General features: G+C 34.7%; 1 protein-coding gene across 8 annotated transcripts in view; it reads left to right on the top strand.

The window, feature by feature from the left end:
• The window catches only part of ZNF280D (zinc finger protein 280D), a 297,062-nt gene that overhangs the window by 229,153 nt on the left and 43,250 nt on the right, over positions 1-24,659 (top strand). For all 8 annotated transcript variants that reach the window (XM_087859137.1, XM_087859136.1, XM_045789542.2 and 5 more), the window contains 8 exons: positions 741-841; positions 2,081-2,227; positions 7,846-7,980; positions 9,806-10,113; positions 10,586-10,726; positions 17,993-18,055; positions 23,993-24,111; positions 24,262-24,298. In XM_087859137.1, coding sequence (XP_087715263.1) covers positions 741-841; positions 2,081-2,227; positions 7,846-7,980; positions 9,806-10,113; positions 10,586-10,726; positions 17,993-18,055; positions 23,993-24,111; positions 24,262-24,298 — 1,051 coding nt within the window. The remainder of the gene's footprint in view (positions 1-740; positions 842-2,080; positions 2,228-7,845; positions 7,981-9,805; positions 10,114-10,585; positions 10,727-17,992; positions 18,056-23,992; positions 24,112-24,261; positions 24,299-24,659) is intronic.

Below are 24,659 nucleotides of genomic sequence, written 5' to 3'. Positions count from 1 at the left end.
TATCAATTTTGACGATGTTAAACTCTGAGAAAGAAGCTTGTTAGAAAAATAAGACTAAGAAAAAGACTTTGAAAATTTGGGGACAAAACTGGAAAAGTTTTAACTTATCTAAATTGTTAAAACTAGTTATTAAAATTAAAGTCCCTCTTACAAATAATTCATTAAAGTAAATAACCTGTGCATTATATGTGGGGAACTAAATTAAAAACCTCAGATCATAGTTTTCAAATATGAAATTAATGCCGTGCATTTAAACTTGAATAAGAAAAGTAACTACAATCGTAGTTAAAATCACAGATTTTGGAGCTATATAGCTTGAGGTCAAATTCCAGGTCTGCCTCTTAATACAACTGTGTGATCTCAGGCAAGTTACTTAATATTTGAATAATGGGGATAATAGAAATACCTGCTTCATAATGCTGTTATGGGAATTAAATGAGCTAATGTAAGTAAAGTACTTAGAACTGTGTTAGACACACAGTTAAAAACTGTGTAACTGCTGTCCGTTCCCACCAATACTATTTTTATTTTTGCTGATATAGATATATAAGATGAATTTTACACATATATATCTGTTTTTGTTTGGTGAGGATACATTTTTTTTTATTGAGCTATAAGTGACATATGGTCTCAGTTATACAACATAATGGCAATATTTGTGTGTGTGTGTGTGTGTGTGTGTGTGTATGTATATCTGTATCTTAAAATGGTATAATGTCTTTTTTTCTCCCCACTTTTAGCCATTTGCAAAATCTGTGAATTATCATTTGAAACAGAGCATGTTCTTTTACAACATATGAAGGACAATCATAAGCCTGGGGAAATGCCATATATTTGCCAGGTATACACATATTTTATTGTGTATTTAGTGTTTGTTTGGTTTGTTTGTTTTCTGTTGTTTTGATTATAAGATTTAAACCTACTGGGCCAGGGGTCAGCAGATTTTTTCTGTAAAGCACCGGATGTAAAGCACCTTTGAGGGTCATCCAGTCTGTTGCAACTAATCAGCCCCGCCACGGTAGCACAGAAGCCGCCATGGACAACAAGTAAATGAGTGTGATCTGGCTCTGTGTTTATTTATTTAAACTTTATTTATGGATACTGGAATCAGAATTTCACATAATTTTCATGAGCCATGAAATATATTATTTTCCTAACCATTTAGATAAAATTGGTTACTAAAATTAAAATTCCTCTTGTAAACTATTCATTAATAAAAAAAAAAAAAACTTTGGCATACCTCATGCATTGTATGTGGGGTCGGCAGAGAGTTGAAATTGGTCCACAGGCTGTTTTATGCCTACTCCCAATGGGACAAAGAAAAGCCCTGTGGCAGAAAGACAAGCATAGGGACTTATTTTACCATACAGGGAAGAATGTAGGCATACAAGGGAAGTATGAAATGCTTTTAGTTACAGAGAACCCTACGAAATGCTTTGGGATTAGCATTTTTTCAGAACTTGAAGAAGAAATAGAAAAAGAAGATAAGGGGCGCCTGGGTGGCTCAGTTGTTAAGCGTCTGCCTTTGGCTCAGGGCGTGATCCCAGAGTCCTGGGATCGAGCCCCACATCAGGCTCATGCACTGGGAGCCTGCTTCTTCCTCTCCTGCTCCCACTGCCTGTGTTCCCTCTCTCACTGGCTGTCTCTCTCTGTCAAATAAATAAATAAAATCTTTAAAAAAAAGAAAAAGAAGATAAGAACATATTGCCAGTGCCATAGCCTGAAGGCCATTTATAATCTAAAGGAAGATGCTGTTTTATGTAGCAGAAAAAAACTTTATAGGACAAGAGGTGTTAAAGCATGAAAATTCAAGTCAAGATGGGGGTGGTAAATAAAAAGATCTGATAAAAGAAGGGAACCTAGTTATGTTTTGGGAAGTATCCCTAAATTTTGATACATAACTTTTCTGTCTCAGAGATTATCTTTCGGTGCTTGCATTAACGGTATTCTGGGTTGTGTAGGTATCGGAGCTGAATGAGTAGTAGCTGGTGTTCTTTTAAACAAATGACCTATCATTGTTACTTTGTAATTGCATATCATTATACAATTTCAAGTTAAACTAAACCTTTTTTATTTGTAGGTTTGCAATTATAGATCATCATCATTTTCTGATGTAGAAACTCATTTCAGAACATGCCATGAAAACACTAAGAACTTGCTATGTCCATTTTGCCTCAAAGTTATCAAAATTGCAACACCCTACATGCATCATTATATGAAGCATCAGGTGAGACTTACCAGTTCTTATTTGCTCATGTTGTTTTAGCAAAAAGATTATTACTTAGAACATTGGTTAGATTTGTTCTGCAAGGGAAGCAAGATTTTCCAAATGACATGATTAATTTGCAATTAATGCTGAATTACTTGTAAAACTTCCACTTTTTTTCCTTCCTTTCTGGTGATGTCGTGGCTTATAAGTGAAAATTCTGGAAGATAGCTAAAAATAAGAAACTTAGGATTGAAGGAAAAAAGGGAAGATGAGTGGAATATCCACAAGATTGGATATTTCGGGGTCCAGGAGTGGGTATGGGAATGAATTTGAAGGTAGTTACCAGGGTAAAGGTGAGCTTGAACTAAGAAAAGATTGAAGGGGGCACCTGGGTGGCTCAGTTGTTAAGCATCTGCCTTCAGCTTGGGTCATGATCTCAGGGTCCGGGGATCGAGCCCCACATCAGGCTCCCTGCTCAGCCGGGAGCCTGCTTCTCCCTCTCCCTCTGCCCCTCCCCCTGCTTGTGCACTTGCTCTTGAAAAAAAAAAAAAAAGAAAAGATTGAGGACTCATAATCTTGTTTTCCTTTTTTCTTCCAACCTTATTTCCACTTTTTAGCTCCCTTAGGATGAGAATATATGTTGTTACTATTGACCAGAAGTGGTCTTTTGTAGCTGCCAGTGATAAAGGAAACAGTAATGACACTTACTGCTTGGTATATGAACTCTGCCGAAGAACTATATTTAGGTCATCACTTGTTTTGTGGATGAATTCTGCTAGTTGTGCTACATAAATTTTTGCGACCCAATATTAGCGCTTAATACCCTTCTCTTCAATTCTGATGTTATGCTTACTGGTTCTTTTCCTGAAGTAATTAAACCATCCTTTGTTTGGGCTGAAAACTTTTATGTAACACTGATTCTGTTCTTAAGTGCTTGAAAGAGCAACAACATTCTGTTTGCCAAAATCAGAAGTCACTGGATTTACTGAATCTGATCATGTAATCAAAATTTGCCACCTACCTAATCAGCTCATTACATTTTTAAAAATTTTTAATGAAATTGGCATGCTGATTGGTGTTCACTTTGCTTTCAGTTCTAGTCATTTGATAATCATGAAATCAAGTTGTGGTTGTTAACTGGGAAAGATCATAAAAGTAGAATTTCCAAGTGAATTTTTTTATGTTTTTATTTAAATTCCAGTTATTTAACATACAGTGTAATATTAATTTTCGGTGTAGAATTTAGTGATTCAGCACTTAGATATAACACTCAGTGCTCATCACAAGTGCCCCTCTTTATCCCCATTACACATCTAACCCATCCTCCTGGGCACTTCCCCCCCTGTAACCATCAGTTTGTTCTCTACAGTTAGTAGTCTGTTTCTTGGTTTGCCTCTCTTTTTTATTCCCCCCATGTTCGCTTGTTTTGTTTCTTAAATTCTACATATGAGTGAAATCATACAGTATTTGTTTTTCTCTGACTTATTTCATTTAACGTAATACTCTATAGTTCTAGCCATGTCACTGCAAATGGCAGGATTTCATTCTTTCTTTTTTGCTAATATTCCATTGTGTATGTGTCACATATATATACGTGCTGTATAATATGTGTCTCTGTCTTATCTACCTATATATCTATGTGTATATAGCTCCTTCTTTATCCAAGTGAATTTAGTATCTCCTATGTTGTGACTGGGATGATACTCATCTTTGAGAAGTTCTGGCAAAATCTTTCTATTCTAGGTTTCCCCAACACTGTTCCATCAGGTGTTAAGAGATGTTTCCCCCAAATTGTTACTAGTAAAGAAATTGGGCAAATGCCTAGATCTACAATATCAAACAGGTTTGCTTGTCTGTTTTTTAAAACAGGACTTCTCCGAGCTTCTAATATGCTAATGAATATTGTGCATCTCCAAGCAAGGGGTGTAGTACTTATCAGTTCCCAAACTTTTTTTGGTCATTGAGCCCATTATTTGCACAATATGTAATAACATTTTTTGAGAACTAGAGTTTTGGAAACACCATTCTTGGTACTCTATTTCATCTTTGGCCTTAAATTTGAATGGGAGAATGAGATGTAAAACGGTAGTGCTATTTCATTATAGGTCTTTTAACATAATTTTCCCCCACAGCTTTCCTAAGCTCCAGAGTGAGATGTAGATATGGGAAGAATGATAATTATGAAAGAGATGTGTGGGCCCACTGTGTGGGCTATGTGATTTATAAGGTTTTTATACACTGAGTTTAATGTCTTGTCTTGCCATTGTTGCCAATTTTCTTTTGTTTATATGGAATATTTAGGAGGTAGGCAGTCAGCAAAAGGGGACTCTATTAATCAGTAAAAAGGGGAATCTATTGATAAGGATCATCAGCGACCTTCAGGATATTTACAATTTGCATAATTATTTACCAAGACCAGAACACCATAGCTGAGTAGGACTGTAAACTTGTAATTGAGATGACATCATTAGTGTGGTTTTAGACAATAAGAATTGTTGATTCTATGGCTCATTTTATTGTCTTCAAAGACTGTGGTTGTAACTTTTTTTTAAGAAGATATATTAAGTCTTGGGTGGTTTTAGAGTTAACAATCCAGTTTGTATGACTTTTAAGAAATAATGAAAGTGATTTCGGATGTGTCAAATATGGTCATTAGATCTTTAATAAAAATGTTAAACATTTAACATATGTAGTCACTTACCTTACGGCAGCAGCAGGTGCTTTACAAGGATTATCATATTCACAATCACTGTATGTGTATTATTATATTTCTAACTTTTAGATGAGGAAACAAACTTTTAGAGAAAGTAACTTGCTCAGTGTCCTTCTACCTAATAAAAGGCAGAATTAAAATTTGACTTCAGAGCCCAGGCTTTTACTGCTTTACCAAAGACCCAGATTTCACATTGACATTAAGTCTAAGGGCAGAAATTAAATATAGTCAGAATTACTCTTAAATCCCTCAAGTCTCCCAAGTGTAGTATGCATATCAAAAAAGTTCAAAACAGATCATTATTTCTCTACCCTTGGAATAGATCACTGTTTCATTGATTGAACATGATGTTATTTAAAAAGGTACTGTTTCTTTATCACTCTTACCACTTTGAAATGCATTTACACACAGGAGAAATGTGCAAGGATTGCATCCAACTAAGAGAATAATAGATTAATATATTCTATCTCATGACTCTGGACAAATGTTTATTGAATGGAATGGCAGATGTTTTGAACTAGTTAAATTGTACTTGCTTCTCATATGCACTCTCTCTGTCAGTCTCTTGCTTTCTGCCTCACAGTCCAATTATTTAAGAAATATTTATTGAGTGTCTTACTATGTGCCAGGGGCTATTTTGGGTATTATATAGTAGTGAACAAAACAAAGTTTGTGCCCTCTGGAATTTGAATTAGAGAAAGATAAATACATGCATGTTTATGTTTGAATGTGTATGCTTGCTAGCTGGTGATAGAACTGTGGAAGGAAAATGTGGAGGATAGAGAGTGCTAGGGAGGTGTTGGGAATGAAGGAAGGAATGGTTGCTGTTACGTACGTAGTGTGGTGAAGTATGAGCCTGTCTGAAGGATATAAAGGAATAAGCCATGTGGAAATCTGGGAAAGGAAATATTCCGTAGGCATTGAAGTGAATGTGTACATGGGGCACTCAGAGAACAGCAAAGAGACCAATTGTGATTAGAGCAGAGTAAACTAATAAGAGGAAAACAAGTAGCAGATAAGCTTGTAGCAGTAGAGTGCAGGCCAGTTCATGCAGAGCCTTGTAAACCGGAAACAGGACTTTGGACAACCATCGGAGCATTTAAGTGTGTGAACAATCTGCTATGTTTCAAGATCATTGGCAGGTATTGGGAGAATAGACCACAGGTAGGAAAGAACATAGCAGGAAGAAGATAGGAATCCAGGTAAGTGGTTTGGACCAGTATGGCAGCTGTAGTTTGAGGTAATAAGGAGTGGAAAGATGATGAAAGTTTTTGAAGGTAGAGCTGACAGGTTTTATTAATAGGTTGGATATGGGGTGTGTGAGTGAGTTACCAAGTTTTTGTCTGAAGCAGCTGCAAGAATGGAATTTTCGTACACTGTCATAGGGGGAAGACTGAGAAAACAGATTTGGGGGGACAGGGAGGTAGGGAGAAAATCCAGAATTCAGTTCTGTCCATGTTGATTTGAGATGCATATTAGCGCTCAGGTAGTGATGTCAGGTAGACAGTTGGATAGATAGTATTTAAAGCCATGAAACTGGAGGAGGTAACCTGGGGAGTGATTATAGATAAAAGATTTCTGGGAATCGAATTCTGGAGAACTTTCTTTCTGTCCTGTTGTCTTAGTATCTGTTTCCTGGCCAAGTTTTCTCTTTTTCTGCCCCTTCCTTCAGCACATATAAGTGAATTTTTAAAAATTGCCTGTATCTACGATATAATACAATGTACCACACTTCTAAAATAGTCTTAAGATGCAGCTAGAATAGTAATACAAACACATTATGTTTATACATTGCTTTGAATTTTGTTAAGAGCTTTGATTTACGAGATGCCTGCTGTATGCTAGTAACTGTGCCAGGTACTTCTCAGTATATTACCTTGTTCGAATTTTATAAATGATTGAGTGTATTTAAATGGAAATAGTGATGTATCTGGCAGATTGTAACTTTCGAGAAAACATTTTTTTGTATTTATGTATTAAGTATATATATATATATGTATATATATATATACACACACACCTACATACATATATCATTTCTTAATGAGACCATATGGATAAGATTGTAGTTGATAGTATGTAGTAGAAAGAACACTGGATCAGGAGTCTAGCAGTGCCAGTAACTGATTATGGGGGAGTGGTTTAGATTTTTCTTGGGTCTTGTTTTCCAGCTGTAGAATAACAGGATTGGGTTTAAAGAGGGACTCACTCAAGGGATCTTAATCAGTAAATAGATTGGCAGTAGTTGTTCTGATTTATGTGTCCATACCAACACTGTTCAATGTTCATGCGGCTGTTGAACTTAAAATTAATTAAAGTTAAATAAAATTAAAAAATCAGTTCTTCTGTTGCACTTAGCACATTTCAGGTGCTCAAAACCATACGTGGCCAGTGGCTACCATATTGGACAGTGCAGCTGTAGAACATTTTCATCACTGCAGAAAGTTGTATTAGCACTACTTTATACAGCCATTTCTATAACAGCCTTCTTTGAAATGTCTGGTTAAATATTTGAATTTATTTTACCAACTTGTCAACCAACTGGAAATAGCAAAAATTTAAAAGAATTTACCTTTTTCTAAGATAAAAACGTAGTCTAGCTCTTTTTAACCATATCATGTGTCTCAATACTTTAAAATTGTAATTAGATAAGCTCTCAACCACTGTTGAGAGAACTTTCATTAGAACCTACAGGTACAACTCTTACGTTCAGTTTCTCTATAGGAATAGACATTTTTGAAACCCAAATATTAATGCAGAGTGTTTTAAAAAATGAAATAATATTTTGCTGTTATTTATATCGGTGATGTAAAATAGTAGTTTCGAAATTATTTAGGTATCATTAAAATTAAATCAGAGCGGTTTAAGGACACATTTGTGGTTGTAGAAATTATTTTTCCTCCCTTTTTCTGTTTTTAAACAGAAAAAAGGAATACATCGTTGTACAAAATGCAGACTGCAATTTTTGACATGTAAAGAGAAAATGGATCACAAAACTCAACATCATAGAACATTTATAAAACCTAAACAACTGGAAGGATTGCCTCCTGGAACAAAAGTGAGTTTGAATGTGTTGTATTTGAACATTTCGTATGATAATAGAAATTAACTCCTGCCTTCTTTTATCTATTGAATATACTACTTTAAAAAATGATGTCTGATTTTTATTAAGCCTTTAATTTTAGGTTTTATCATTCCTATGTCTAGAAAAAAACCTTCTGACCGTTCTTTTATGGTCAGTGGTGTGTGCTGTGCTAAAGTGATATTCCTTTGTAAAAAGTGCAACTAGATTAACTAATCCCTGGGTCAGTGGGTTGTGTCAATATTATATAGGCTGTGTTTGAGCTATTCCAGTTGGCTTTATCTGCTAAACTCTAAGATGCTTGAGATCAGGACTCATGTTTTATCTTTGTGTCCTCAGCATCTGGTATAGTGTCTTGAGTACCATAGATTCTCAGATGTTTATTGAAGTTGTTATTACTGAGTCTACTGTCAGAGAAAGCAAGTTCTGCTGCTGGATAGCATTATGTTTTCAGTGAGCAAACAACATGTCTGACTGCATACTGATGATTGTAATTTACTTTTCCCTTTTTGCCTTATATACCTCTGTTTTCTCTGACTTCTTTATATACAGTCAGCTCTTGAATATTTGCTCCAGTGGAGGGAAACAGAGGCATGGATAATCCAAAGTGAAATAATCCCCAAAACATTTATATTTGGCTTTGGGTACTTACCTTTGAATGTGGGTATGTCTGTTATTTGAATTAACTAAAACAATATAAAGCCATGCTCTGAAGACCTAGAGCAAGAGAAGCTATCCAGCATCCTTCCCTGCAGTCCATTCATTCCATGCTGGGACTAGACATGCAGAACACTAATGTAAGCAGTGCAGTCCTCTCTCATATTTTCCCTTATTAATAATAGTAATAATATTAATAATGATACTAAATGTTTTTATAGCACCTTAGAATAAGGCTTTTGGTATGCTTTTTCATACATTCCATTATTTAATCCATAGAGCAATCCAGTGAGGAAGACAAGTCAGTTATTGCCCCATATTATAGATAAAGAAGAGGATAAGTTACTTATTCAAGGTCACATGGCTAGGAAGGCATGGTATGAGATTTAACCTCAGGTCTTTTGATTCCTAGTCCAGTGCTTTTGTGTGATACCAAAACACATGTATTTCATAGGACTTCCTCATAGTCTGTTCCTCAAATACATGGGAGAAGTGAAGTTAAATGATTAATGAGAATGATGGTAGGCAGTTGTTTTTCATTGCCATCCAACACATATAATTTCTGAACACTAAATGATAAGCTTTATATTAGTTCTCCTTAAGGAAATTCTAAATATTATTAAGCTCTCCATCAGTATAATGAATTGATGTAACCTCTCCCATAACCTTTGTATACATAAATTGCCTAATGAGCCCCTGGAAAGAGGAGGTCATGTTTACTCTAGATCTGTTTGTTTTATAGTTTTTGAGGGGTAATGGAGGCCTTTCTAGAATTATTTTTTGGGCTCTGAGATTTAAATTTTGATCTCTGTGTTTGTGAATTGAGTTATATCAGAGCATAAAAATGACTATGGAATGTGCTCTTTTAATAGTCATATAATTTGCATTAACTCCTAATTATACATTAATAACTGTTAACATGACTGATATCAATACAAAAAATGTAGTATTACAAGCGAATAAATATCAAGTTTAATTTAATTTAATTGGTATGAACATTTAGAATAAATGGAAGACTTATCCAATTATAGTTTATACTTGCCCTTTCCAAATACTTGATGTTTAACTTTTTGTTATACAGTGATATTTTAATACTAATGCCATGATTAATTTTCTAAAGCAAACATTATCTCCATTTTTGTAGGTTACTATTCGAGCTTCAGTTGGACCTCTTCAGTCAGGATCTTCAACTACACCTTCCATTAGTGCAAGCACTTCTACCCTTCAGCTCTCACCTCCAAGGACTAAAAATATAACTGCTAAAAATCCCACAAAATCTAACACAAGCAAACCTAATCCAACTAAATCCAATACAAGTAAACCTAATGCAAGTAAGCCTAATGGAAGTAAATCTAAATATAAATCAAAAATCTCTAATATGCAAAAGAAACAAAGCACATTGGCTAGTAGCAATAAAAAAAGTAAAGTCAATACAGCATTGAGGAACTTAAGGTAATCTTTTATTCCTCATATATAACACTAATTTAATCTTAAGTATGAAAACTTTAATATAAATTTACCCTATTACACAGCTCTCTTGTACATTTATATGCTATCACTATGACATAAAGGCCAAGCAAATAATAAAAAGGTATTTTTTTACAACTGTTGAACAGCACTTGAATTATTATTTTTTATAATATTAATTTATTATACTCGTATTATTATATGTTGTGCTTACACCTTGTGATGTTTGTATTGCTTAATTTAGTCCCTTTTATGCCAATGAAAACCACTGACTTATGTTAGATTGTTTACACTTATTCTAGCTGTTGTTCCATAACAGATTTTTCAAATTATAACTTTCTGTTTAAACATGTTCATTTTAACACCTTGGCCTTAATTAACAGAATATTAACAAGGCCCTTCCTTATTATTTTTGTTTTAAAATATATTTTTATCATTTTCTTTATATCTCCATAAGGTATCGTCGGGGAGTTCACAAGTGCATTGAGTGTTGTTCCGAAATAAAAGATTTTGCAAATCACTTTCCTACGTATGTCCATTGTAGTTTTTGCAGATACAACACTAGCTGTAGCAAAGCCTATGTAAATCATATGATGAGGTAAGATGAGTTAAACATCTGTAATTACTAATTAAAATTATAGTTCAGAAAGTTTGCTTTAAAACAGTTATCCTTTTAGAAGCCAAGTTTTCTCTTTAAGGAGCTAAATATCTAGTAATAGGGAATTTTTGGGATAATGCCTGGTACTCTTTTCCCAGCATTGTAACTCATAAAATTACTGCAACTAAAATTGTAAGAACAGTTAGACTAAGAAATTAGGATAGGTTTGTTAGGGAAATGGTTTCTCTATGGATATTTTTTTTCCTATAGAATTTTTTAAATTGTCATTTTCAAATATAAAAAGTCAAGTGTTTTAAATATATTTACCAAATACATGTAATCTCATGAATATTATTCTTTTCAAAGCAGTTACTTTGAGAGACTCTAGGATTTTTAGTGATGTTAGGAACTTCATTCGGTCTGTTTTTCACTCTTTCTCTATAATCCATTGTCTGTCTGTCCATCCATCCATCAAACCATCTATCCTTGCATTCATTAAGTGGAATGAAAGACTATTCAGAGGCCACTGTTGGAATTCTTTTTTATTAATTTTTAATTAATTCATTAATTTTTATTTTAATTCATTCAACTTAGGTTATTTGAATACCTAATATTTGCTCTATGCAGAGAAAGCCTTCACAGCCTTGCTTTCATTTGTATCTCATTAATAGAGGCGTCCCTTAGGATGGATTTTTATTTTTTAAAAAATAATCAAAAATTGTTTAGATATAGAGCAGTTAGGTTGATTATTCAAAGTGAGGTTCCTTTTTTTTTTTTTTTAAAGTTAGAATTGAAGTATAAAAGTGATTTTCTTAAAAATCATAAAATGACCTCTGTGTTACTTTCTGGTCACTTATCAGCTACTGTTTTCAAGGATTTGCCCACCTTTCTTGATGGCTTTAGCACCTCTCTCATACGTTCTTCCCCTTTATTAACCTGACCTCAGGTACCTGGACTTCTTCAGTGCCAGTGCTTCATATCAACTGTTAAGTTATTATACCCCCTTTCTTATACCACAGTACCATTTTAATCTCACCATACCAACTGTTCATTGCTTTCCAATTCCCGTTACCTTATAGGGGTAACTCCTTTTGAGTTTTTAGGACTTTGACTCCTTTTTCCAGTCCAGCAGCACCTGTTTAACTTTACAGTCAACCTCACCCTCAGGGTCATCTGTTTTGATTGCTGCTTTGTTATTGTTCTAGAATCCTTTACATTTTTAGTCATGCTTACCTTAGCATAAAACTCAACATGAGACTGGAACATCTTCCTCTCCTGAAATTTATGCCCAGTTCTAGACTACTCAAACACTGTTTGATTCAATCAACTCTGGCTTTGTGGCATTTAACTTTCACTGGGTCCTATCTTTATTTTAAAATACTTCTTTATTTATTTTTTAAATTTTTTTAATACTTCTTTAGTTTTTTTTTATTATTATATTCAGTTAGCCAACATATAGTACATCATTAGTTTTTGATGTAGTGTTTTATCTAAAATGTTCATTTAAACTTTTTCCAGTACTCTGGAGATTTTATTTAGTTTCTTAGCTGTTAACCTGGCCTGATATTAAGTACGCAATTGGAAGTCATCCTTTTAAATAATCTTTAAAACGTCAAATGTTTTTCTTGTTAATTTTATTCTTGGCATTGATCTCAAAAACCAAATATGTTCCACTTCTCCAAAGCTAACCCTGTCCCTTGTCTCCTCTAGTTCTTACCAATCTTGTTTAGTTAGCTTGCAACTTCATCTCTTCTCTCTCCCAGGTTCCTTCTACTTATAAACATTTTCAGGTAATTTTTTTAAGATGAGGGAAATTTGTCCCTACTGCTTACTATCCTTATTTTTTGTCTTCCTTTTACCATGAATATTTGTAACGGGGCACCTGGGTGGCTCAGGTGGTTAAGTGTCTGATTCTTGGTGTTAGCTCAGGTCTCAATCTTAGGACCTCAGGCTCATGAGTTCAGCCCTGTGTTGGGCTCCACGCTAGGCATGGAGCCTACTTTTAAAAAAGAAAAAAAAAAAAAAGTGTTCACTAGCTTATTTGTGATTCACTTCTCTACGTTTTTTTTTTTTTTTTTTTTTAAGATTTTATTTATTTATGTGTCAGAGAGTCAGCGAGAGAGGGAAGACAAGCAGGGGGAGTGGGAGAGGGAGAAGCAGGCTTCCTGCTGAGCAGGGAGCCCATGCAGGGCTCGATCCCAGAACGCTGGGATGGTGACCTGAGCTGAAGGCAGACGCTTAACGACTGAGCCACACAGGTGCCCCATCACTTCTCTACCTTTTGAATATCATCCCCATCTACCAACCAATACTGCCCCTTTAAGGATTATTTATCACCATATTTATTCACTTTTTTTCACTCTTACTACTCCATGACTTCTTTAGAGTATTTGAAGTTGTTGTCACTCACTTTTGAAAGTATTCTCTTTAGTCTCTGTTAATCTGTTACCACTATCCTTTTTCTTCCTTTCTGGCTACTCCTCTGTTTCATTGCCTTTTCTTTCTTTAACTCATCTTGCTTCTTTACATTTCCTCTTTTGGTAACTTAACCACTGTCACTTTTACCTTTCAAATTTAAATCTTCCAATTTTAATGCTTAGTCTTCCTGAGATCCAACTCTGTATTTCTAATTATTTTATATGTATTTTTATCTTTGACTCGCTAGCATCTAAAAAGAACCCAAATGAGCCAAATGTTATCATCTGTCCAGAATTCACATGGCAACCACCCAGATACTCTTTCAGGGCATCATTTCTGGTGGAACACCAGCTGGAAATAGTTTACTATCCCAAGTTTCTGAAGCTTGTGAACTTCTCTTGATCAGCCACTATGCATCATGGTTTTCTGAAACTCCCTTTTAGGATTCTGCTACTCTGCTTCCCAACTACTGCACTGGTCTACACCTGTATTCCATTTCCTCTAAACAAAGCCCCAAGCATCCTTTCCCCCAGTATACTGCTGTGTGGAATGTCTCTTCTTTCTGTGACAAATACATGGTTGCCCGAATGGGACTTTAATCCTGCCCTTAATTTTTAGGGGGTCAAATTGGAAAATGTTTTCATTTTGTTAAACCAAGGGTCATTTCACCTTTCCCTCTCCCATTTATCATAGGCTTCCCACAAGTCCTATGGAACCTCCAAATCCATTCTATTCCAAAACATGGCCAATTAGCCCACCTCCCCCCATACCCTTTTTCCAATTCCCGTCAAGCCCCAGCCCTGCACTTCATTGTCTTCACACACTGAGCTCCTATTCATTGTTAGCCTTTTATGGAACTGAAAGCTTCCATTGCCACTTTTAGGATTTGGTAGGTCTCTTTCCCTTTTATCTACTGGTACAGTTGCCTCCTGCACTGTCTTAGGTATCTCCCATTGAATGGCCGCCATTACCTCTGCCCAGTGTGGATTCATATTATAGGTTGAGTTCTGTATGTATAAAAGCTTCATTTTCTCCAGAGGATGAGTACCTTTAATCTCTATCCTATACCACCTCCATACTCTCAATTGGTCTCTTTCCCTCTGGTCTCATATATGCCCCATCCCCATAAACTGACTGCTCTTCCCCAGAATAAAGTTTATTGCATAACTCATTTTTGACAGTGGTGTTTCCGTATTCTTTGTTAAGTCTCTGGAATGTCCCTATTCCTCCTCTCCATTTACCTCCTTTTTTTTTTTTTGGAGTGTCTGATCACCACAACCACTCACAGGGGTCATTCCTCACTTTGAGCTGTGTACCACTCATTTATTTTGCCTTTTATTATATTTGTTTGTGTCTGTATTATTTCCTTGAGAAGAAGGGGCTGTTTGTATTCGCTATGTCACCTAGCACATTACAAATAGCAAGTCATTATTTGTTGTAATTATAAGAGGCTCTAAGTAAAATCTGAAAAGAGGATATTAAAAAGTCTTGATGCATTTGGAGCCTTTTTGGAATAAGACTCTTTTGAAGAAGAGCATCATTAAACACATAATTTTAAGTGATTTTTAAAAAAAGAGTAGTATTATTTGGGTTTGGTTGTTTAAATTACTGCACCTTATTTGCTTATAGCCTTCAAGTAGCAGAAGTCACCTGAAAAAAATGGAAACAAATTACCATATAATATTGTTATTATTCCTCAACATGATGTGTAAGAAAGGTTTTTCTCTACATGTAATAGAATTAAGTTAACGGGCATAAGTATTTAATATCTCTTTTTCTAGCAGAGTTTACTATTTGCTAAGAAGTATGGCAAGCTGGTGGTGAAGAATCAGACAAATCTGGATTTGAATCCAAGCTTCACCACTTATTTATTACCTGTGTGACTTTGGGCAAGTTACTTAACCTGACTCCCAGTTTCCTTTCCTCAAAAAGAAAGTCATTGTGATAATTACAAAAAATGTACTTAAAGTTCTTAATAAAATGATTTTTACTTAGGAGATATTCAAGTAATTATAGCTGTTATCATTTCTAAGTTGTCATTATTAGGTATTGTGGATAAAGTCCTTCCCTCTAATTTTCACAAGTAGGAGAGATCATATTTGCCTAACTTAGGGTAGCAAACAAATAACTATGAGAGGACAGAGAAGGTAAGAATGAGTTCTTTAAAGAGGAAATAAGGGGAGGTATTTTATAATTGACATTTAACGTAGGCTTTGAAGGATGATTTAAAATTTTGCCAAGGAAAAAGAAAGCTGGTGTAACAATTTGTTCCTATACAATGGATAAGACAGGGCACTGAATTAATTTTTATAAGATATGGTTGAGTTCATTATTTATTTTGTATAGACTTATTGGCATTAAAGAATAGTCATTAGAAGAACAGTTGGATTATTGTGATAGCATCATAACTGATGCCCTACCTACAGTCCGCCCCACCCCTCCTAGGATCTCCAGTTCTTCCTTTCTTCAGTTACTATAGTAGGTGTGTCTGGTCAGGTCATATTTGGCCTAAAATCCTTTGCCTTCCTAACGTTAATAGTCATGAAGTTCACGTATTCTGGAGAGTATAAGACCTTGCAATATTTAACTTCTAACCACTTTTTCAGCCCCTTTAGTGCTTATTTTTTTGAAAATCCCTCTGTATCTTGCTCTTTGCTTTGCCTAGAGCAAGGCAGTAGAGTGACCTTCTTAACTGAAATGAACTCCCGACTGTTGGCTTCTGTTCCATTTACCTGCAGTTTTCCTTCATGCAGCCACAAAACTTTGTATGTGTCACCATTAACGTTTATCTTACGATTAATTATGAATGTGTATTCATTCATTTAAAAGCACTTATTAGGCATTTATTCTGTGCCAGCTGCTGTTTTACTTTTTCCCCTCCCCCCACTCATCCCTGGACCTTGACAGCTTGCCCTCTTTTTGTATCTTCAACCTCTAGTGTAATGTCTTAAATAGTAGGCATACTATCAATATTGTTGATGTTTCTTTTGTGTTTCATCAGTTAATTACTGAATTAAGATTATTAAGAAGATATGGTCAAAGGGAGTTTTTTCCCTCTAGTCTTCTTGAGGTATAATTTATACACAATGAAATTAACTTATGTTTAGAGAATAGCTTAATGAGTTTTGATAATTATATACAGTCATATAACCAGGTGGTGAATCTTTGAAATGTAGATTTTAACATATGTTTTTACTAAATTGTTTTTTTTTTAAGATTTTATTTATTTATTTGACAGAGCTGAGCAGGGAGCCTGATGCGGGGCTCGATCCTAGGACCCTGGAATCACGACCCGAGCCGAAGGCAGACACCCAGCGTTGGGCTGAGGCACCCAGCCGCCCCTGCTATATTGTTTTTAAAATCATAACTTTTTTCTCTTTTCTTAGATTTATTTCTATATTGTTAATTTATGCAGATCTAATAGGAAAAAGAATTTTTTTTCCTTCTTATTTGTGAGCTATAGAGCCACTTTTCCAAAATTCCTATAATACAAGAATAATAATAAAGGATGGAATTTGTGTAACAAATATAAATAAAGAGGCATTATAAGTTTTTTTATAGATTGGAAACTATAGAAATGACTGTTTGAAGCCTTCTGAGGACACTTTCTGGGGATTATAGCTAGTCACAGTATTTCTTTTCCCATACATACATACTGTACTGGTGATGGTTACCTTGTATCTGAGAGTGACCCTTGACCTGTTGTGTTGGCTACTTTGCGTCTGTCAGTGCCAACTAGGACTACTGCTTCCCAATCTTTAGCTTGCATAAGAATTACTGGAGAAGCTTGTTAAAACAGGTTCTGGTGGGCCCACTGCCAGAGATTAATTCAGTTAGGTTTGTGGGGGGCACAAGACTTTGCATTTCTAAATAAGCTCCTAGGTGATGCTGATGTTATTAGTCTATGACTCCACTTTGAGTAATACTGTGGTAAAGCTAATCCTGGGTTTCTAATACAGGAAAGCTTTCTTTACCAGATTTAAGAGGGTATATGAAAGCTATTATCATTGGCTACAAAGTTTGGTTAGAGGTTCTCTGTCTTGTGTTTAGGGAAAGCATTACTTTAGGGGTTTTTTTTGTTTTGTTTTGTTTTGTTTTTATAGAACCTCTACTAGTAATTGCAAAGAACTCTCAATGTTTGATTTTACAAATGGTAAACAGTGGCAAGTAGCTGAAGTACTATTTACTTCAAAGATCATTTGAGGGGCGCCTGGGTGGCTCAGTTGTTAAGTGTCTGCCTTCAGCTCAGGGCATGATCCCGTAGTCCTGGGATCGAGCCCCACATCAGGCTCCCCTGCTGGAAGCCTGCTTCTTCCTCTCCCACTCCCCCTGCTTGTGTTCCCTCTCTTGATGGCTGTCTCTATCTGTGTCAAATGAATAAATAAAATCTTCTTAAAAAAAAAAAAAGATCATTTGAATTTTACAGCCCCTCCCCTGACAGGCATGTTAAGATTAGAAAATGATTTTTTAAAAACTGATGATTGATAATGATTCATGTTATTTGCAAAGATTTAAAAGTGTCTTCAACTCTTCCTTAACAGATGAAAAAATTAGTTTGAGGTACTTTACTTTTTAAAAAAAATATATTAAGTATTTTATTTTTTATGTAATGATGAAGTACTGATCTTATAAGGACATACTTAGAGAAATATGTGTCATTAGAAAATAAAAGGATAAAGTGGAATTTAAGATAAAACATTGAATTAAACAGGGATGGCAAGCATTACTATTTATATCATGATTTTTTATGCAAAACTAGAAACTTTAAGTACAAACTTGATAATAAAGCTGTAAATTAATAAGACTTACTGTATAATAAAATTAATAAAATCTGTTTTGTCTCTCCAGCTTTCATAGTAACCGTCCAAGTAAAAGGTTTTGTATTTTTAAGAGGCATTCAGAAGATCTCAGGTAACTAGTTGATCTTTTTAAATTCTTTCTATTAAAAAATTATGTCACTTAAATTGTGTATATATGACATCTTTATTGAGATATAGTTCATATACCATTTAATTCACATCTATTTACAGAATTGTGCAGCCATCACCACAGTTAATTTTAGTACATTGTCATCACTCCAAAAAGAAACTCTTGTACCCATTAACAGTCATCCCCATTTCCTTCCAACTCCTCCCATCACTAAGCAACCACTAATCTAATTTTTGTTTGTATAGATTATGTGTTGTGGACATTTCATATAAATGGAATGATACAATATGTGATCCTTTGTGACTGGCTTCTTCCACTTAGCATATTTTCAAGATTCATCCATGTTGCTGCATATCAGTACTTCATTTTTTATTGCCAAATAATATCCCATTGTATAGATCTATCATAGTTTGTTTATCTGTTAAGGTTATTTTAACTTTGAAGCCATTATGAACATTGCTGCTATAAACATTGTATACAAGTTTTTGTCTGGACCTGTCTTTTCATTTCTCGTTTGTATATATGTAAGGATTAGAATTTCTGGGTTATATGGTAACTCTATGTTGAGCCTTTGAGGACCTGCCAAACTGTTTGTATTACAGAGTACCTCCACTGCATTCCCACAAGCAGTGTGTAAGGTTCTAGTTTCTTCACATCTTTGCCAACACTTGTTATTATCTGTTTTTTTGTTTTTTTTAAGATTTTATTTATTTGAGAGAGCGAGATCGCAAGAGCAGGTTAGCTGCGGAGGGAGAGAGAGAAGCAGACTCCCTGCTGAGCAGGGAGCGGGATGCGTGGCCTGATTCCAGAACCCTGGGATCATGACCTGAGCCGAAGGCAGACGCTTAACTGACAGCCACCCAAGCGCCCCTATCTATTTTTGATTACATCCATTCTAAAGGGTGTGGTATCTTATTGTGGTTTGTTCGAATTTTTTAAAAACCTGATGTTGGGAAGCCCAATTTGGAAATGTAAATGATTGCTACTGGATGCTAGAGAGTTCTATTCATTATATCCTTAGACTAGAGGTATGATCAACCTATATTCTCTTGCTAAATTTGTTTCAGTGGTGACAAGTGGTGTCAAGATGATATCTTTATGCATTTATATTGTAAAATGAGGACAAAAATAAGGCTCTCCAACAATATTTGAATATTTAAAAGATACCTAAGATACCTAGTAAAATGACTAACACTTTTTTTTAGTTTTAAAGTACATTTTCAAACCACTAGAATTCTTGAAATTATTAGGTAGCTTAATAATTCTTATTTTTCCTTTCTCAAATAAAGAGAAGTGTATAACTTGTTTACTGTGCAGAAAGAACTATTGATGACTATTTCTAAAGATATTGATAATTAACTTTGGTTGTACCACACGCTTAACTCAGAATCCACTGAGTACCATTTTTTAAATATTATTCTGAATTCTTTGAACTCTTCTTTATTTTGTCCACATTGCCATTGCTACTTGAAATATCAGTGTCTTTGCTGTACCAGGCTAATGTATAGAGATAAGTTCAGCCAGTACTTGTTTTGGTGCTTTGAGTTAGTGGAAAATGTGGAAAAAGGGATGATGTTATATTTCAGGATCTTTGTACGTATTAGTCTCAGTGACTAGTGTTGTTCCCCAGATTTCTGTATGTATTCGTTTATCTACTTTGGGCTGCTACTCTGATCAGAGTGAGCCTTTCCTTGACCACTTGATTTTACATTGTATCTTCTCCCCCATGCTTCACCCCAGCACTTCCTATCTCCTTTTTATTCTACATTTTTAGCCAGATCATCTTTCATCATCTAACATGCTGTGTACTTTTTAAAAATTTCTGTATCCTCTCACTAGAATATGTGTAGTTTGGATTTGTGTCTCTGCCAGGCATTGACTAGTGCCTGGCACTTGGTAGGCACTCAGTAAATATTTGTTGAATAAGTTAATGTATATGTTGAAAATGACTTATATGAACAGTAGGTCCCATCTGTGATACAGCTCATAGGGATCAGTAGCTCACCGGGAGAGAAAATTTTGATTTAGTTTTAAAATATATTAGTATAAATTTTAAAACATTTACTGAATTCAAGGAAATAGATTTAAGATTATGTTAGATGTTGCCTTTAGTGAAAATTTTTACAAGAGTAAAAAAGGGTTTTTTCCAAAAAACGAGATTTTTGGTTTGATTTTTACCTTACTGTTGTCAAGTTCAGTTATGTGTTTTTTAAATGAACTATATGATTTTAAAGGTCTGGAATACTTTTCTTTTAACTGAAATAGGTCTGAAATAAAAAATTGGTCAGTTTCTGTGAATGGACATAGCATACTTAAAATTGTAGAACAAATTTTGGGGATTACTCTTTTGTCAGAATGGAATATTCATTCTTTGGCTATTTATTATACATCTGTCAGGTATATAATATAGCAGGTCCTGTGAAGATGACAGTGACGAATAATTCTTGGAACCAACCTTCAGGGAATGTATAGTTCGTTGGGTGGGAGATAAGGGGTGAATGTATAAAACTATAATAAAGCAAGGAGGACCTTTAGTAAGTGCAATAGGGTCTTTTTTTCCAAAGGGGAGAGAGGTAACTTGGAATGATCTGTATAGGTGTTAGGTATAGTTGGCTTTAAAGAATGAGTATTGTTTATACTGATCGAAGATGCACAGAAGCATTTGAGTTAAAAGAAATAGCGTGAATAAAGGTGCAGAAATGAAAAAGTACAAGGCCTACAGAGGGTATGGCTAGTAGTAAATTGATGGAGCTTAAGTTCAGATAATAATAAGATTGAAGCTTGGAGGAATAGTTTTAAGCTTAGAGCTAGATTGTCTGAGTGTTGAAAACAAGGTTAAGGAGTTTGGACTTAATTTGGAGAGCATTAGAGGACCTTTGATAGTTTATATAGAATCAATAGGAGAAGAAAGGGAAGAATGAAGGGGCGGGTAAACAGAAGGGGGAATGAACCATGAGAGACTGTGGACTCTGGGAAACAAACTGAGGGCTTCAGAGGGGAGGGGGATAGGGGACTGGGATAGGCCAGTGATGGGTATTAAGGAGGGCACTTATTGCGTGGTGCACTGGGTGTTATACACAAATAATGAATCATGGAACATTATATCAAAAACTAAGGATATACTGTATGGTGACTAACATAACAAAATAAAAATTATTATAAAAAAAAGAATCAAGTGATACGGAAGGAAGGTTCAATAGTAGGGTGAGTTAGAGATGCATGAATCCTATAGATTAGAACTATTGTGGTAGTTATGAGCAATTTAGTTAGGGACTAAGCTAAAATGATGAGGCAGTATTACATCATCTTTAAGAATATGGGCTCTGGAGTCAAAGTGCTCAGTTTCAAATCTAGTCCTGACCTTTATCAGCTATGTGTCCTTGGTAGTTTACTAAGCTAACTTTATAAACAGGTGATAAATTATAGCAACTACCTTTTGGGGTCATTAAAATATTTATTTATTTATTTATTAAAGATTATTTAGTAGAGAGAGAGAATGCGAGTGGGGGGAGGAACAGAGGGCTAAATGCCCAAGGAGACTCCCTGCTGAGTGCAGAGCCCCACGCAGGGCTCCATCCCACAACCCATGAGACCACGACCCCAGCCAAAACCAAGAGCCGGACAAACAAATGAGCCACCCAGTTGCCCCAAGTTGTTAAAATATTTAGATAAGATGATACGTCTAAAATTGTTAGACTGGCACAGTATAAGTACTCTCGATAAATATTATAATATGCTTGCCATACTGATTATTTTAAGGAAGAAGAGACAGATGACTATAGTTTGAGCTTTACTATTGGAGGAAACATCATAAGAAAGACCAGTCAGAAGTTGATTTGGGGAGGAAGTACATGATTTTAGTTTAATGAAGGTCAGTTTTGATGTGCTAATGTGACGTCTAGGTGTAGATACCCAGCACGATGTTAGACTAGAGCTTCAGGGGAGAAGTCAGTCGAAGGTATGTTACTCGTTTGTATTTTGCATATTGGCAAATCTGAAAATTTTGATGTGGTGAACTTCAAAACTATATTTATGCTTTGTTAATAAGTCGACGGTAACAATGTTCACATTACATGATCTATTTTTTTTTCACCTAAGCAAAAATAACTTATAAGCAGGATTCCAAAGAATCTCATGGACCCCCAAGGAGGAGGAGGTACAACCAGAACAAATAAGGGAAACAGAAAGCCATCAGTTACTGGCATGGCTTCTCTCTAGTGTGACCTGCTGAGGCAGGATGATCTTGTCTTTATTATTTTCTCTGGACTTGACTTCCATTTTCCTTCCTTAGTGCAGACCAGCTTTCTCTATTGGTGACTTAAACAGACTAGTCCCAGTCTCCCACATCTTTCCAGATCAAGAAATTTGATTATACATACCAGTTTTACAAATCCTTGTTTAGTAAAGGCATGTGTTAGGCATTCCATCCCTGGTGCAAGTAACTGTGACTAGTGGAATAGTAATTTAGCTACTACTCACCATTGAGACTACTTTTGGTTTCTGCAAGGGCAGTTTGTTAATAGAGAAGACTATATAATTAGTTATTAAAGTTAAGCTTTTAAGTTTAACTTAAAAATATTACATTTAGAAATCTAGTACATTTTAATTTTACTCTAGTACATTTTAATAATCACTTTCAAGAGGACTTTTAATTAATATTTGATAAAGTTCATTTAAGTTGAATAGACTAAACTTTTTAAACAGTCACATTTACAATTCAAGTTCCTCAAACACCTTAACATCATTTATACGTTTAATATATTTGATTTTCTTTTAGACAGCATTTCAGAAGCTTGACTCATAAGATCCAAAGTGCTTAATCTAGTAAATATAATAAATTAAACATATGGTGGTTTTCTAAATTCTCTGAAATATTTCCATATTTTTGCAGGGTTAATAATATTTTTAAATACCTTTCAACAAAAAATTAAAAGTTTAAACACAATTTAAATTAGAATCCGAAGTCCAGTCTCACATCATATATGCCAATTGTGTTTAAATATTTCAAATAGCCAGCGCAACACAGTCTGATCCAGTGAGTATAAAAACTATTCCTGATTTCAACAAAAAGTATTGATGACTTTGGGAATTGTTTCCAAATACTTTTGAAAATTTATAATCATCACAGATTTCATTTAGGAACTACAGCACTCAGTGAAGTTTTGTTAAGGAACAAGTAATTTAGGCCCCAGCAAGTGGACCAGTTCACTGTGTTGATATGCTAAGGACCAAGCTTTGGACTTCTGTAGTGAATTAACTACTTTAATTAATTCAGTATTTAATAATGAGAATAATGCCAACCTTGGATGGTCGTGGTGAGAATTAAACTAAAAATATATGGGAAAACCCTTAACACATGATACACAATTGATGGCAGCTACAACATCATCTGTTTTTAAAGCCTTAAGGTTTCTCTTCTAATTTTTTCATCACCTAAATAGAACATTAGATTATAAGCTCTGTTAGAGCACAGACTATATTTTTTGGTTATCACAATATAGTATAATAGTACTGTATGTATAAAGACAGCCTCACTAAATATATATTGAGTGAATGAATACTATATCTTTGCTTTGCAGGTGAACAAAGGCGCAGATAAATTGTGACTTGTTGAAGGGACATGAGTTGTTAGTGAGGCCAAGTCTGGGCTGTAGGTCTCCTGTCACCTAGTTTTTAGCATGAGCGATAAAAGTTTATAAAACAAAAATACTTCCTGTAAATAAATGGCGACATAATTTGAATCTGGCTATTCCATTTTCTGGAGCATCATTTCAGTTATATCAAGTCTTACAACAAAAATGAGAGTGAAAGTTATGGCATAAAAAGCAAATTATACAAATAACCACTGAACTTGTGTATGGAATTTTATAAAAGAAAAAAACCTTTTCTTTTAAACTATTTGCTTTTTTTTTTTTATAGGGGCATTACTCTAGTGTGCCTTAATTGTGATTTCATAGCTGATGTTTCTGGCTTAGATAATATGGCCACACACTTACGTCAACATGAAACTCATACATGTCAAGTTGTAATAGAGAAAGGTACGTATATATAATTGTATTACTTTGGATTTTTGATATTTATTCCAGTATTTTTGGTCAGCCACAATATGAGCTCTTTACTAAATCGTTAGTCTCACTCATCATATTTCATGTGCTGTTTTAAATATAAAACTTTTCTTCTAATTTCAGTTTCTGTTTGTATCCCAACTTCTGAACATCTTTCTGAGTAAGTTTAATTTTTAATTCAGTGCGTTTTACTTTGATGGATTTTAGCACTATTGCATTTTTAAATGTATCATTAAAAGAAATGAAAAATATTAAAGTATTTTGTTTTTTTTTTAAAGCTGCTTGTTGAAATAGGTTCCTGCTCTTTGGAGCTCGTGACCTGGTGCAAGACAAGTTGGAATTTCCTAAGTTCAAAGTTCTGAGATGTTTTCTTACACAAAGGCAGTTAAGCAGCCAAGTTCATGACACTAGCTCTCATTATTCAGCAATTTTCAGCTTCAAATGGGACTAGATTCTTATTCCACCTTATCTTTGTGTCAGGTTGACATATCTTAACATATGTTTTGGGTTTTTTTTTTTTC

This window comes from Ursus americanus, chromosome 36 (genome assembly GCF_024610735.1).
Source record: "Ursus americanus isolate L20-20 chromosome 36, mUrsAme1.1.p, whole genome shotgun sequence".
NCBI lineage: Eukaryota > Metazoa > Chordata > Mammalia > Carnivora > Ursidae > Ursus > Ursus americanus.
This window is presented reverse-complemented; position numbering and strand designations above follow the sequence as displayed.